At 34.6% G+C, this 15,109-nt stretch overlaps 3 protein-coding genes across 5 annotated transcripts; 2 read left to right on the forward strand and 1 right to left on the reverse strand.

The window, feature by feature from the left end:
- Window positions 1-275: 275 nt before the first annotated feature.
- On the forward strand, window positions 276-2,136 carry LOC137825459 (polygalacturonase). Its single transcript, XM_068631122.2, has 5 exons — window positions 276-384; window positions 475-700; window positions 1,003-1,088; window positions 1,203-1,721; window positions 1,870-2,136. The coding sequence occupies exons 1-5, from the start codon at window positions 283-285 to the stop codon at window positions 2,086-2,088; spliced, it is 1,152 nt and encodes a 383-aa protein (XP_068487223.1). The 5' UTR covers window positions 276-282; the 3' UTR covers window positions 2,089-2,136.
- A 791-nt stretch (window positions 2,137-2,927) lies between these two features.
- LOC137824098 (uncharacterized) lies at window positions 2,928-7,763 on the reverse strand. Its single transcript, XM_068629555.1, has 16 exons — window positions 7,497-7,763; window positions 7,260-7,414; window positions 7,091-7,170; window positions 6,924-7,019; window positions 6,683-6,806; window positions 6,146-6,204; window positions 5,984-6,049; window positions 5,493-5,563; window positions 5,056-5,152; window positions 4,576-4,650; window positions 4,287-4,385; window positions 3,848-3,991; window positions 3,729-3,758; window positions 3,582-3,644; window positions 3,397-3,474; window positions 2,928-3,306 (listed from the first exon to the last, which is right to left on the reverse strand). The coding sequence occupies exons 1-16, from the start codon at window positions 7,610-7,612 to the stop codon at window positions 3,226-3,228; spliced, it is 1,434 nt and encodes a 477-aa protein (XP_068485656.1). The 5' UTR covers window positions 7,613-7,763; the 3' UTR covers window positions 2,928-3,225.
- Window positions 7,764-8,394: 631 nt separating this feature from the next.
- Window positions 8,395-14,784, forward strand: SAR3 (SUPPRESSOR OF AUXIN RESISTANCE 3). 3 transcript variants are annotated; one of them, XM_068632415.1, is made up of 6 exons: window positions 8,395-8,485; window positions 8,930-11,495; window positions 12,158-12,281; window positions 13,182-13,330; window positions 13,789-13,886; window positions 14,268-14,784. In XM_068632415.1, exons 2-6 carry the CDS (start codon window positions 8,994-8,996, stop codon window positions 14,461-14,463), a joined length of 3,069 nt encoding a protein of 1,022 aa, XP_068488516.1. In that variant the 5' UTR covers window positions 8,395-8,485; window positions 8,930-8,993; the 3' UTR covers window positions 14,464-14,784. The 3 variants fall into 3 exon arrangements, with proteins under 3 accessions (XP_068488516.1, XP_068488515.1, XP_068488517.1); XM_068632414.1 differs by having other exon boundaries at window positions 8,395-8,469; XM_068632416.1 differs by having other exon boundaries at window positions 8,443-8,630.
- The last annotated feature ends 325 nt before the right edge of the window (window positions 14,785-15,109 follow it).

The following is a 15,109-nucleotide window of genomic DNA, read 5'->3' on the forward strand; positions in this document are numbered from 1 at the left end:
TTAACTGTAATAATAATATTATTATTATATATTAATATTAATAATAATAATAATATCATTACAGAAGCATTAAATTATTTAAGTTCAAGAAATGCAGAGCATATAGGTTACAAAAGTTCATTAAATTATAATTAATTGTTATTTATAATCAGAGATGAACTACAAGAACAAGATTACTAGAAGTTTGCAATACAAATAGTGTTCCCCAAATTTCCTTAACAAAATTCATCTGTCAAAAGTAAAGAATACAAGGAAACAGAGTTCAGCAACAACAACAACAACATGGTAGCCAATGTTTTATTCTTATTGTTGACTATTTCTTGCACAGCTCAATCAACAGTCATTGATATTAAAAAATTTGGCAGAAACAAAGATATAACACAGGTAAAACACTACTGCTAAATTTAGCTATAAGATATTGAAGATTCCATGTTATTATTACTAGTTTTTATTTGAAATTTGTGTTGTCTCAAGGCTTTCACAAAAGCTTGGAAAGAAGCATGTGCATCAACAAGTGCAAGCAAAATTCTTATATCAAGTGGAGAATACAAGATGAATGCAGTAAATGTGAAAGGTCCTTGCAAAGCCTCTGTTGAAATTCAGGTTGATGGCACAATTCAAGCACCAGCTGATCCCTATGCACTCAAGGATGCTTATGAATGGATCAAAATTGAATATGTTGACTCTTTCACCTTATCAGGTAAAGGTATATTTTGATATGGCATGTTAATGTAACTGATATGTTGTCATGTCAGTTGGATCCTCAATTGGTTTGGAAATAAGAAGTTTGTGTTGAGATTATTTGTATAAGGGTTTAGACACTTCACCTTATCAGGTAAAGGTATATCTTGTTATGGTATGTTAATGTAACTGATATCTTGTAATGTTTATTGGATCCTCCACTGGTTTGGAGATAAGAAGTTTGTGTTAAGATTATTTGTATAAGGGTTTGGACAGCCATAAAATACTTGATTTTATTTTATTTATTAAAAAAAAAATCAGGTAAAGGTACCTTTGATGGCAAAGGTGCAATTGCTTGGAAGCATAACAACTGCAGAACACACCAAAATTGTAAGAGGAATTCCATGGTAAATAAATTGTACATGAACATGTACAATGCCAATTATTCTCAAATTTTTAGCACTAGCTTTCTTCTAAATGATGCTAATGAGTTGAGTCTCTTGTAACTAAAATGTATGCAGAATTTTGGCTTCAATTTTCTTAACAATTCCATAGTTCGAGGTGTAACTTCTAAGGACAGCAAAAACTTTCATGTGAATGTTTTGGGATGCAACAACTTCACATTTGATAACTTCCACATCAGTGCTCCAGAAACCAGCATCAACACTGATGGAATTCACATTGGAAGATCAACTAATGTGAAAGTTCTTAACTCCAACATTGCTACTGGAGATGACTGTGTTTCATTGGGGGATGGAAGTAGAGAAGTAATCATCAAAAATGTGAAGTGTGGACCTGGTCATGGCATCAGTGTTGGAAGCCTTGGCAAGTATGCAGGAGAAGAGCCTGTGGAAAATCTTTTAGTCAAGAACTGCACTATGACAGGAACAGATAATGGTGTAAGGATCAAAACTTGGCCTAACACTGCAGTGGTTACTACTGTTACTAACATGCATTTTGAAGATTTTACTATGGTTAATGTCTTGCATCCAGTGATCATAGACCAGGAGTATTGTCCTTGGAATCAATGCTCAAAAGAGGTACATATTTTTTAATCAAAAGTTAGTTTAGATGTCTTTATTCATTACCATTTGTGTTGTTGTCATACTAGAATTGATATTATTTGAATTAAGTCACTGATCTTTTAGTGTCTTTTTGATTTGTGTGTGTATGGTTGCAATGACTTAGAATCCATCAAAAATAAAGATAAGCAAGGTTACCTTCAAGAATATTAAGGGCACTTCAAGAAGCAAGGAAGGAGTAACTCTTATATGTAGCAGAAGTGTACCATGTGAGGGTGTGGAACTAAGTGAGGTTTCTCTTACATACAATGGAGCTCCCATAGTTGCTAAATGTGTTAATGTCAAACCCAAAATTACAGGGAAAGCTCCTAAATGTTCAGCTTAAGAGAATTGGGTTGACATAATGTTGACATTGTTTTTAAAAAAAAATGTATCGAGAAGTAACAATTTGTCTCAAAAATAGATGTTGAACTTACCAGAAACAATTATTTAAGATTATAATTGCAGTATTCATTAAGATTTAAAAGATATTGACATAAATTATTAAGATAATTCAATTAAGAAAATTTGGAATAAGATTAATCTGCTCACTCGTAAAATATAATGTTCAATGGCCTAAGAAAATATAACGTATGTTTAGATAATAATGAAAAAAAAAGTCATTAACGTACTAACGAGAGGTTTACAGATAATATTGATTGAACAAATAAAACGAAAGCATTAAAAACTTATAACTGAATATTTCAGTTACAATAAGTTTGGAGTTTTTTTAAAAGTGTACATCAAATGTTCAATAAAGGGCTAACATGTGAAAAGTAAATTTATAGAAAAGAGAAAGATGAGGCCACGCTCTCAAAGTACCAAATTTTATAAATTTGATCAATTACTAAAGAAAATAATAAAGAATCACCTTATTTTTCCGACAGAATGTCAAAGAAATTTATTTCTTTTATTTAAATTCATAAAAAAAATTAAAATATATGTAAAAATTAAAGGGACTACTAGATTATATATTTTAATTAAATATTAAGTCATTAAATCATATACAGTTTTTTATTTTATATAAACTTTCCTTTTAGTTGCTATTTTTATAAGAATTTTTGTTGTGTCTCTGTTAATGTTATTTTTAAACATAACAAATGTTAATTACTTTTTTAACCTATAATATGTCATTATGCAAATGCGAACATTCAATCCAATATTATTTCATCGCAAGAATTTGCATAAACGATAATTTATATGTACATTATCAAAACGAAAAGTAAAACATAGCATGTCTTTGTAATTTCTATTGGGCTTTTCTCAACAACGACAAAAAAACTTCAAACTAAAAACAATGAAGTGTTGGAATCAATTAATAAAATTACATCGAACCCATTCATATCGGTTAGTTCAAATCATGTTACTAGGGTACAAAAAACAATAATATAAAATATAAGAACACTTCTTGCAGTGAATCCCAAAATTGATTTGTGCAACATAGCTTGAGCAGTAGATGAAGGAAGACAAACTCAACATGATCTTAAGTCCCAGACTGCGATCTATTGTTTTTGTAGTTGCCGTATTTTCGAGAGACGCCAGACTCAGAAAAGGTGTCCCATAACTACATATCATAAGTTACAACAGTTATTTCACACAGAATCAGAGAAAAAAATATGCAAGAAAGTATTGTTCATCGCCCCTTTTCACTTACTTCCAATTTACCCTTTGAGCCTCCTATAGCCAACAAGAAGGGATTGTCCTCTGAGAAAGAAATTTTAAAGATAGCCCCCTAAACAAACACCATTAAAAGGAGAACTCATCAGTTCCAAATTAATATATATATTATGATTAATAGAAACTTTCCCATCAGAAAAGAGTGAAAAAAAAAAAGCGTACAGCTTTCGGAGCTTTAGATGCTACGCAGGAGGGTTGGTTGTTCGACAAATCCCAAAGTTTTACCTGTGACAAATAATAGGTGCTAGATAAGAGGATTTCCAATCAGCAAAGTGTACAGGACACTAACAAAATTGACTTCATTATTACCGTTTTGTCCGTCGATCCAGTGGCAAGAAGCTGCATGAAAAAGTTGTTCAACATGGCACAGTTAAACTAAAATACATGATCATTGGTCACCAAAACAAAATGTTAAAAAAGACACATACGTTAGGTGCTAATGGATTATAGGATACTGAGGAAACAGGTTTGTCATGTGCATGAAGTGTAAAAGTTGAACTCAGGTCGGATGAGGAATCAGATTTGGCCGCCCGAATATCAAAACCCTTGACAGTACCATCTTCAAGACTCACCTAACATTACAATTAAATCACTATTAGTTAAGTAATACTTGTTCATCCGCAACATAAAAACTGAAATTTGATCCAACAGAATAAGAATTGGCCCCTCTTCCACCCCCAAAACCCTTTTTTGGTTAATATAAATTAAATAATCATACACACACACTTGAAAGTTAGTAGCTAAAGAATGTTAGCAAATATTTTATCAAAAATGCAAAAAAGAGCTCGTATGTTTTTTATCAAAAACATGTTTTATAAAAAAGATGTAATGTTAGTACTCCGGCCTTAGAAATAACTATTAACACACCACAAAAGAGTGCTCAGTGTGCGGATCCCATGCCAAGCTCTCTACATCTGCTGTGACTGACCACTTATAGCCAGAATGTGTTGGTATCCTTCCATCTTTCTGAAAATGTAATAGATATAAACGTTATGTAGCTAAACAAATTTTGAACGAAAGAACCAAATTTCAAGGTTCAGATACAATGCCCTCCTTCAGCACATAACTATACAACCAAAGATCACAGTATAATAAGCAATCAACGGCAGAGGAAAATAGAGAAATGCTGAGTAACCGAGGAATATTGGATAATTACCAAGACGACAGTATGATCAAACGAACCACTAAGAAGAACCTGTGGTGCATGATGATTCCAATCAACTGCTTGAACCTATAATGATAAATGAACAAGAGATAAATAATAGACATCAGGAAATGTATTGACTCATTTTAAAGTAGTAACTAGCGATTAAAAAAAGTGCATTCAATGATTCAACTAAGAGACAAATTTCTTCCCTTGCGAACAAAATGGGGAGCATTGATCAAGAAAGCAACGGGAAAGACTTATAAAAAAATTTCGTACCTACAAATATCTGCTTTGAATAAATTGTTTAATTCAAAGTTCTATAATATCATAATTGTTTCATCTTAGTACATAATGATTTAAATCATAAAGTTCTATATTATATTATAATTACACAAGAGTGTGTCAGCATGAAGAACAAAAGGTCATTCCATCGATAAAATGTATTGACCTTATGATAAAAAATAAATTATATTCTAGCTAATTTCTTGCCTTGTCCGAGTGATGCTCCATTGTGATATCACACTTCCCAGTAACCACATCCCAAATCTTTACTTGCTTGTCAGCACTGGCACTCGCTAGTATATTCCTTTTTTAAAGAATAAATGTCAAAAGAGGTATCAAAGATGAGTAAAAAAAATACATAGATGTGTGTGTGTGAGTGTATATATAAGAAAGGATCAAGTTATTCCAAGCGTATATCTAAGAGAGTTATCCCCCATCCTCACCCTTTAGTTTGCTTAAATAATGGTTTTAACAAGTAACTCACCTTTAACTGTTAGATTCAACAAATAGTGAGGATGAAGAGTAGTTCTTTTGAGACATTCTTGAAGCAACTTAATCTCTCTCTCTCTCTATACACACACACAGATACAAGAAAGCATCAAGCAAAGGAGACAAAAGCAGAATTCAGTTTTAATTCTACAAACCTGTACACCTTGTTCCAAGCAAGACCAAGTACCGAGTCAGTATGACTGCCATCTTTGTATTTGATTGATTTCTGCTGACAAAACAGTTTAAAGAATAAGAAAATGAAATGCTTATGAAAGCTGGAAATTAGATTTCAATAAGAAATGGCCAAACATATTTGATTAAAAAATGTGAACTTTAAAAGAAAATAATGATAAAAAGGGTTTTCTATCAGATCCAAGGCAAAAATATGGATTGACAGTTGTTGCTTCAATCCTCGTATGCACAAAGACCTCTGTAATTTCAATCCTACTAAAGGCTATTCACAATCCCCAATAAAAGTTATAAAATTCATGAATCACAAAAAGACATAGTCAATTAAGTTTTATGAAAACCATTACACACGCAATGAATTGCTAAGGCTTGGAATATCAACAATGACTTGAAAGCACAAACTTTGGTAATCACGTGATTCTAAGGGGATTGAAATTAACAAGAATGTAGAACAAACCTTTTTTCCCTTTTTCTTTTTCTCTTTAAATCCACCCAAAACCACACATGGCTGCACCGCATCAATCTGAGAACAATGGAAAATTACAAGGCATCCGGCAAAAAAATATTTCTATTTTTGTAAATGACAGCACAGTTAAATTTATGTACTCAATGCACCTACAACGTCAAGGTCCCAAATTTCTATGGAAGGTTCCATTGAACCCACAGCTATGAAGTTTCCTGTGACCACAATGAAATTATATTAAGCTCATATTAATAAATAAATAAAAAGATATCAAACAGGTTTCTAGTATTTCTAATCAGAAATCACAAAAGGTGGTGATTTCGGGTAATCCAAACCTTGAAAAAAAAACTTAATAGCCACACAAGAGAAGTTAACATAACTTCTCACTATTTTGTGATGAAATTTAACGTTTAACTACAACTTATTCAATTCACCTTTGGATGAAATATGAACTGTTCATGTTTTCAGCATGCTAAAATGGAGGTAGAATCATCAAATCGTATAATTAAGATGGTTTACAAGTTTTTCTTCAGACTTTTTATATTTTCACTTTTCTAGAAGTCCTTCAATTCAAGTAAGTGTTGTAAACTGGGGAAGGGGAAAAGTTGAATTGCACAAAACAAAAAATCAAACAATTTGATCAACACAAATATACACACGAGAGATATCGTGCAAAGGACCAATGGTTTAAACCTCTTTCTCCTCCTTTAAGAGGACAATCGAGCCAAGCTGTGCAGAGTGGAAACGCTGGAATAAGGATACAATGGTGAGAATAGAGGTTCCTTTCATTGGAATCTGCATCCTCGAGTACCCAAACCTGGAGTACAGAAAGCAAAGTGTGGTAAATATACCTTTTGAACAGTAAACAGAGTAGAGGAGTGTCAGTGTAATATACCATGACTCGACTTCACTTGCCAAAAAACATTGAACTCACCTCAAGATGACTCACATCATCTTCAGTACTAGCATAAACAATGACAGAATCAGTTGGATTAATAATCATGTCTTCGAGTTCATCGGAATCATCATCCTGAAGCATAACAACAACGTACGGTTATAAGAAATACCATGCTCATAAAGCGACCAAGTGTTGAAACTTACTTTCGCATCGTTGATATAAGGATCCATTTCGTTACTCGGATAATAAAGATCACCAATTCCGGAACTGAATAACTCAACTCCTAAACAAAGCATAGTAGGAACATGGATACAAGGGATCAATAATCACATAGAAGAGTATAGAGTTACATGATGATAGAAAGATACACACCTTCGTCTTCTTCATCGTAACGGTCCATGTCAAGTTCCTTTAAGCCAGCGGTTATATCGTCACAGTTTCCGGTGGAGGCTTTGCCAACTGCATCCGCCACCGTTAATGCCTTCGCCACCACTTCGTCGTTGGCGTCTTCATTGTCACTGTCGTCACTGTACATAAATGAAATTAAAAAGTGAATGTTAGGGTTTATATATGAATGAGATTTGATAATTTTGTTGGAACGTAAAGGACCTTGGGGTTTTGTGGTTGGCTATGAGTTCTTGAATTTCCTCTTCGTTAGGAGGATCAGCGACGACAGGCTCCGACCTCGAAATCCCTTTCGGCACCCACGATATCGCAGAAATCATTTTCGTTTCAGAGACGACGCGACGCAACGCAACCGAATGAATGCACAGCAGCAGCCACTGGTTTTGCTACTCCAGAGGGTTTATAGGAAAAGGAAACAGAAGGTGAAGAAGGAGAAGAACAACCCTTTAGCGGTGCAAATTTCATTAGCCTAGGCCCAATAACGGCCCAATCTTCTTTATAGTAGGCTACTCTTCCTGCATCCATTATTCGCCTTTTACTTCCTGCACCCCACAATTTTTAAAATTATTATTCTACCCTTATTTAAAGTGACTTCTGGATTATCTGTTCCAGAAATTTTTTTATTAAAACATTGAAATTCATTATATACATTTTGGGACACGTCTTCCAAAACAGAATAAGATTTTTATGAATAAAATTTTCAGAATAAAAATTTTAAAATGCATGAAATATATTCTACAACAAGTTTTTTGAAATATAAATTTCAAAATAAACTTTTTAGAACATATATTACATGTGAGGATGGTAAGAAGAAACACATGGAGGTGTAGAAAGAAACCCCAAATATTTCTATTATGTCAATATATTTTATCTATAAATTTGAAGAAGGAGGAGAGTAAAATAGGAACTGGAGAGAGTGTAAAAGGCTTCATATTTTAAATTTAAAAAAACAATAAAAAATATCAAAGGTAATTTAGATACTCTTGAGGCATGGGGTGCAGGAAGAAAAGCGTTGAGGTGCAGGAAGAAACGCGTGGAGGTGCAGAAAGAAAGCCCAAGGTATTCTTAACAATATTAAAACTAGGCCCAACTTGAATTTTCCATCCCAATCCCGCTAAACCACTCCCTCTCTCCCCTCTCAGGCGTGGTTGCTGCTGACTACTGCTCCTACTGCAACGTGAGTTCATCTCAGAGTAACTCAACTTCACTCTTCTTCATTTTTTTTTCTCTCTTTTTCTTTGCGCACTGTGCTCACAGCGACGCGTTGCTTAACTCCATTAGGTTTTTCCTTTCGTTCTGTTTCTTCGCTTCTACATGCTGTGCCGCACTTTCACTAAGGTTGATCTAGATAGCTGCTGAATCAAACAATCCGTGTTTTTCATGTTCTTAAATTCAAATTTATTCATCAAATGTGAATACCTCTGTTGTGTAGTGTAGCTGAATTGCATATTTTCTTTTCTTCTATATCTTCTGATACGTTTTGGAAGTTAACCTAAGAGGTAGGTAAATTGATTGATACCTGTATAATTCATACTTTTTCTGCTATTATTTGCTTGCTTCGGGATGGTTTCACATGGCATATTCAGTTCACCTTGCAGTGTGCTTATTCTATCTTTTTTTTTTTTTTTTTGGTGTAGAGAATACGGCAGGGAATTGCGTTCAAATTTCAATGTGTAGATTTTGCTTTGACCTGAGTTTGTGATGGAATGTGACGTTGGAGGTGTCACTGATTCATTTGGTCTGCATACTTGTAAGAGAAGAAGGGTTTACAAAGGCTGCATTGCTCCGTCCGTTGATGTCATGACAGAAACTGAAGCTTTTTTGCCTATCTTGAACTCGAGCGGTTATTATACTAAACCATCTCTGAAGGAATTGGTGGCCAGGGAGCTTGTGGAACCTGGTTATTGCGGCCGTGTTTCTGATTTCACTGTTGGAAGATTTGGCTATGGATATGTCAGGTATCTTAATGAAACTGATGTGAGGGGGTTACGTATAGATGAAATTGTGAAGTTTCGTAGGCACGAGATAGTTGTATACAGTGATGAAAATGATAAGCCTGCAGTTGGTCAGGGCCTTAACAAGGCAGCTGAAGTGGTTTTGGTAGTGGACGGTGAAATACTGAAGTCTAAGGAGGGGAAGGAAGCTGTTATAGTTAACAAATTAAAACAAATTACAGAGAGACAGGAAGCGCAATTTATTTCCTTTGATTTAGTGACTGGTGAGTGGAAATTTTTAGTTGAACACTTCAGCAGATTTGGGTTTGGAGATGATGATGAGGAGGACATCGTTATGGATGATGCTGAGGTGTATGATGTTGAGAAAGAATCGCCATCAAATACCAATGAAGTTGAGCTTTCTCATTCTCTTCCTTCTCATCTTAGGCTTGATCCTGTTAAAATGCGAGAAATGAGATTATTGATGTTTCCAGATGATGAAGAGGTAGAAGACTTAAGTCGCAAATCATCTTCTGACAAGCAGTATGTACGGCCTTTACAAAGTTCTGCTCAAGTAGTTAACCATCGGTCCACCCCACCAGTTGCAAGAAAAACTCCATTTCCATTACTTGAGTATAAACATGGTAATTTTGATTCAAATTCTCCTGGAGGCATTTTGATGGTTCAGCAGCATAAGGGCATGCCTCTTAGGACAGTTAAATCGCAAGGTTTTAATCTAGATCTCAAACATGAAACTCCAGTATCTGGAAACTATGCTCACAATATAGTTGATGCTGGCTTATTTATGGGTAAGTCATTTCGAGTTGGGTGGGGACCCAATGGCATTCTTGTGCACTCTGGTGCACCTGTAGGAAGCAATGGTGATCACAGGCTGTTATCATCTGTTGTCAATTTGGAGAAAGTTGCTTTTGATAATGTGGTCAGGGATGAAAATAAAAAAGTGAGTGAGGAACTTATTGAACATGCTTTGGTATCTCCATTAGAGTTTCACAAAGGAATGAACCATGTGATGAAAGAAGTTGAAATTGGTCCCTGCAGGTTGAAACTTCAAAAGCTTGAAGCTAATCGAACGATCCTGTCTGAGATTTCTCGTCAGTACTGTGATCTTATTGAAAGCCAACTGAGTGTTCCTGGGTTATCTTCCTCTACTCGTTTGGGTCTGACGCACCAAGTAATGACCTGGGAATTAATTAGAGTTCTTTTTTCTGATAGAGAAGAAAAAGGTCAAGTAGAATCTTTGGGTGCTGACAATGAGGAAGATATGATGCAGGATATGAAGGAAATTTCTCAAGATGTTGACCGAGAAGCTCTCCCTCTAATAAGGAGGGCAGAGTTTAGTTATTGGTTGCGAGAGAGTGTTTCCTATCATGTTCAAAATCAAATAAGCTCTCTAAATGATTCTGATTATCTGCAACATATTTTTGTACTCTTGACTGGGAGGCAACTGGATGAGGCAGTACAACTGGCTGTGTCCAAAGGAGATGTGAGATTGGCTTGTTTATTAAGTGAGGCTGGTGGTTCTACTGTGAATCGCTCTGATATAGCAAGACAACTTGATGTTTGGAGAAGTAAAGGGCTGGATTTTAGTTTTATTGAAGAGGACAGATTGAGACTCTATGAATTGCTTGCAGGGAATATTCATGATGCATTGCATGATGTCAAAATTGACTGGAGGAGGTTCGTAGGTTTATTAATGTGGTACAAATTACCACCAAACACTTCGTTACCCATTGCTTTTCAGACTTACAAGCATTTTCTTGATGAAGGAACAGCTCCATATCCTGTTCCCCTTTTTATTGATGAAGGAACATTAGAAGAGACTATCAGTTGGAACTCGGATAAGCACTTTGACATTTCATTTTATCTAATGCTTCTTCATGCTAATGAAGAGACAAAATTCAGCTTTCTGAAGGCTATGTTTAGTGCATTCTCTTCCTCCCCAGATCCACTTGATTATCATATGATTTGGCATCAACGTGCAGTCTTGGAAGCTGTGGGTGTTATCAGTTCTAACGATCTTCATATTCTAGACATGTCATTTGTGTCTCAGCTATTGTGCTTAGGAAAATGTCATTGGGCCATATATGTGGTCCTTCACTTGCCCCTTCGGGAAGATTATCCATATCTTCATGTAAATTTGATTAGGGAAATATTGTTCCAATACTGTGAAACTTGGAGTTCAGACGAATCTCAGCAACAGTTCATTGAGGACTTGGGCATTCCCACAGACTGGATGCACGAGGCTTTGGTATGTACCATATTTTCTTATTTCTTTATTATTTTACAAATGAAGAATTAGCAGTGGTGGCGTGCATGCATAATGTGTTGCAGTGCCCTTTCAATTTCACCTATCTCTTGTACTATGTTTGGATGATAGATAATGATGGGAATCTAAAGGATTAGGTGAAAGAGAATAAGTTCGTGTTTGTGGGAGTTTAAAATCTGATTGGAGTGGAACAGTACATCAGGGTACCATTCCCATCATTTCTCCAAAATAACACAATTTGTGTTCCCCGAAAATTAAGGTGGAATGGTAGGGAACTCAAAGGGTATTGGAGATTTGGAGTTTCATCCTGTTCCTATATTATTATTCCATCCCTTCTTGCTCCATTATGCAAGCATACTGCATATTCTGATGATATTATTAATTCACTTTGTATATATATGACATTTTCACTTGGCTAGAGTTTTAGAACCTATAGGATTTATATTTGTTAAAGGACAAAAACTGTTTATTAGATTCATACGGGCACTTGTTATGATCAATATATGACTAAAACTGAATGAAATCATTGTCCTGGTATTCTTTACTGATTAATGGATTATGCTAATGCTTTAAATGTTGAAAGGTTTTGTATTTCTTTAAGTGACTCTTGTTGTTTTCTGAATGTTTTTGTTGTGGTGGTGCAGGCAATTTATTATAATTACAATGGGGATCACTCAAAAGCCCTTGAGCAATTTCTTCAGTGTGCATATTGGCAGAAAGCTCATACTATTTTTGTAACATCAGTTGCTCATAGGTTATTCTTGCAATGTAAGTTGTGTGTGTATCTTGCTTGGTAAAAAGCACTACTAAATTCTTGTAAATGACTCGTCTTTTTTTTCTGATTACTTCTGGCATTTTGTTTAGAGCTTTTACTAATAATCTTTTGCAACTTTTGTGAATCATACAAAGGCTAGAATTATCAATTATCTGAACTTCACATAAATGCCCATTAGGTCATTGCTGCACTGACAGTTCTTCCTAATTGATAAAAAATGATACTCCAATTGTGTCATGGGTTTTCCATTTTAAATTATATGCTTTAAAAGAGGTTCGGCATCTAAGGTATGGGCCTTTAAAACACCAGTATATTTGTTGACCAATTAAATTGAAACAGTCTTCCTTCTGAACTCTTAATCAGTTCTGCTTTAAGACAATTTCAAACTCTAGGCTACTTTCTGGAATACCCACAAGATCACGTGGGTTGTCTTGATTCTCCAAGCATCCTCTTAAACAATGTTTTCACTTTGAAGCATGTAATCCATACATGTAATCTTCAAGCATAAATAACACCTAATCTAATACTGCTGTGCTTCTTGGTGTGATTGATAGCTATTGTATTTGGTTTGCGTACCAATTGACTCAGGATAAAAGCTAAAAAGCAGTAAGAGAGGGCCCAGATATCATCTGACCCTAGAATTACAAAGTTGTAACTCTGGAAAACCTTGAAGTACGAAATAATATTTGTTCTCACCAAAAAAAAAAAACTCTGCAAAAACTACATGAAAATTCATTAGGATGTGGTTGGTCCCGTTCCTGTATCATCACTACTTAAAATTGATGGAAATTGTTTTATTACTGTATTTCTTTTCAATAGCAGAAAATGATTGTATTTAATCCTCTTAATTTCAGATAAGTGTATCATGATAACTTATTTTATATCTTGTGCAGCAAAACATGCTGAGATATGGAGTATAGCAACTTCCATGGAGGACCATAAATCGGAAATTGAAAACTGGGAGTTGGGAGCTGGAATTTATATTTCATTTTATTTGATGAGAAACTCACTTCAGGGTGATACCAATTCCATGACCAAATTGGTATGTGAATATCATCCCCATCATCATTTATGTGAATAATGGTTGTTACTTGATTCTGTCATAGTTTGATTGTAAAGTGTAACTAAAAGTTAATTTATTTGATCCTGAGCTTGAACCATGTATTGCAATGGTATGAATTTCTACAGTGGTTCAGAAGACAATAATGCCTGTTACCCTGTCATTTGAAATACTTCTAATTGCAATCATTACATGGGACAATCTTCTAGTAGGCTTTAAAACATTATTTATGAAGTTAGGTAACTGTTGTGAATTTTTCCTGTCTGTGTTAAGTATGGTTCATGAAACAAGGTTGTTATGGAAGAGGTTGACATGCTTGTCATATTTTCTATTTGTATTTGGTTATGTTGTTAGCTAGATCAGGAGAGGGAATATTCACATTGTGGTCTCAATTTCTAGAGATTAGGACCCAATTAAAATCGTATAATTTCTTGTTTCAGGATTCTCTTGAAAGTAAAAATGCTGCTTGTCAGGATTTTGTCAGTCAGCTAAATGAATCCCTGAACGTTTGGGGTGGCAGACTACCTGTTGATGCAAGGTATATACGTTTTCCTTTCGGTGCATGGAAAAATGTTTGCAGTAACTGCTTCTTTACCTGTTTTTAGTTCGTACAGCTCTGTTTCTAATTTTATAGATTGACTAATATACGTATCCAAAACTGTTTTTTTGTTGGCCACCAAACTTATAAAGATTAAGAAACAAAATATGATAACACAGTAATATATTTGCAGTTTTACTCTAGTTGCTAGTGTTATTGAAGCTAGTTTTACATCATTCAAGCCACGTCTTTAACCCAATCAAATTCAGCACCTGTATTTTTGACACTATTTTATTAGCTGACCGTATTTACCGTGTGATTGACCATCCATTAAGAGACCCGTTTTGTTTGCCATATTCACGTTTTCTACTGATTTTGTAGGGTGGTGTATTCAAGAATGGCAGGCGAGATATGTGATTTGCTGCTATCAGCTGTAGGTGAGGGTGCAACCCGTGATGAGCAATTTAACTGCTTTGACACTGCTTTCAGTGCTCCCATTCCAGAAGACCAACGCTCTGGTCACTTGCAGGATGCAGTGGATCTTTTTACCACCTACCTCTCAGAGATATCTACGTAATTCCACAATTTACCATTTACTGTCAGATATAAGTCCAAGAGAAAATAGAACTTCGATGTGTCTGCAAGGCAGGTTTTTTATCTGCATATGATTCATGAGATTTGTGCATTTTTTTTTTATCTTGGTCTTGTATGGCAATCATGAGATGCCGCTAAATCACATTAATTAATTTTGTCTGTATGCCAAGTGATAAGTATGGATGGGATACGGTTTTGTTGTTGTCTGTTGTCTGTTGTCTAATGAATTTCTACAATGACCTGATGTCATACAACTGAGTTTTGAAATGGAATAAATTGGGGATTGTGTATTCTAAATTTCAAATTACGTGCCAATTTTTTAGGAAAATATTAACACAAGCCAAATGTTAGTATCGTTTGCAAGCCTGAAATATATGAAACTATACCATTATAAATTACATTAGATTTTTTGGTTTGAATTTTTGATATGATCGTTTATTGGATTCTAAATTCAATCTGATGATTCAATAGTATAAGAGAAGATTGAGTTTTTTGTTTTTATATTATATATTATATATTAATTTTACTTATAATTTAACTAAAACATAAAATTGTAACTAATTCCATATAAGCATAGTGTACAGTTTGGTTTAGTTTTCACAATATAAACTGAAAATCAAACCACGCCA

Source organism: Phaseolus vulgaris, chromosome 8 (genome assembly GCF_051622355.1).
Source record: "Phaseolus vulgaris cultivar YP4 chromosome 8, ASM5162235v1, whole genome shotgun sequence".
NCBI lineage: Eukaryota > Viridiplantae > Streptophyta > Magnoliopsida > Fabales > Fabaceae > Phaseolus > Phaseolus vulgaris.

Coding starts and splice junctions, on each gene's coding strand:
- LOC137825459 (XM_068631122.2), top strand. CDS start 283: ATGGTAGCCAATGTTTTATTCTTATTGTTGACTATTTCTTGCACAGCT. Junction 1,089..1,202: donor ATTGTAAGAGGAATTCCATG/GTAAATAAATTG, acceptor AAATGTATGCAG/AATTTTGGCTTCAATTTTCT. Junction 1,722..1,869: donor GGAATCAATGCTCAAAAGAG/GTACATATTTTT, acceptor GCAATGACTTAG/AATCCATCAAAAATAAAGAT.
- LOC137824098 (XM_068629555.1), bottom strand. CDS start 7,612: ATGATTTCTGCGATATCGTGGGTGCCGAAAGGGATTTCGAGGTCGGAG. Junction 7,020..7,090: donor CTTATATCAACGATGCGAAA/GTAAGTTTCAAC, acceptor GTTATGCTTCAG/GATGATGATTCCGATGAACT. Junction 6,050..6,145: donor AAATTTGGGACCTTGACGTT/GTAGGTGCATTG, acceptor CATTGTTCTCAG/ATTGATGCGGTGCAGCCATG.
- SAR3 (XM_068632415.1), top strand. CDS start 8,994: ATGGAATGTGACGTTGGAGGTGTCACTGATTCATTTGGTCTGCATACT. Junction 13,331..13,788: donor CCAATTCCATGACCAAATTG/GTATGTGAATAT, acceptor TTCTTGTTTCAG/GATTCTCTTGAAAGTAAAAA. Junction 13,887..14,267: donor AGACTACCTGTTGATGCAAG/GTATATACGTTT, acceptor CTGATTTTGTAG/GGTGGTGTATTCAAGAATGG.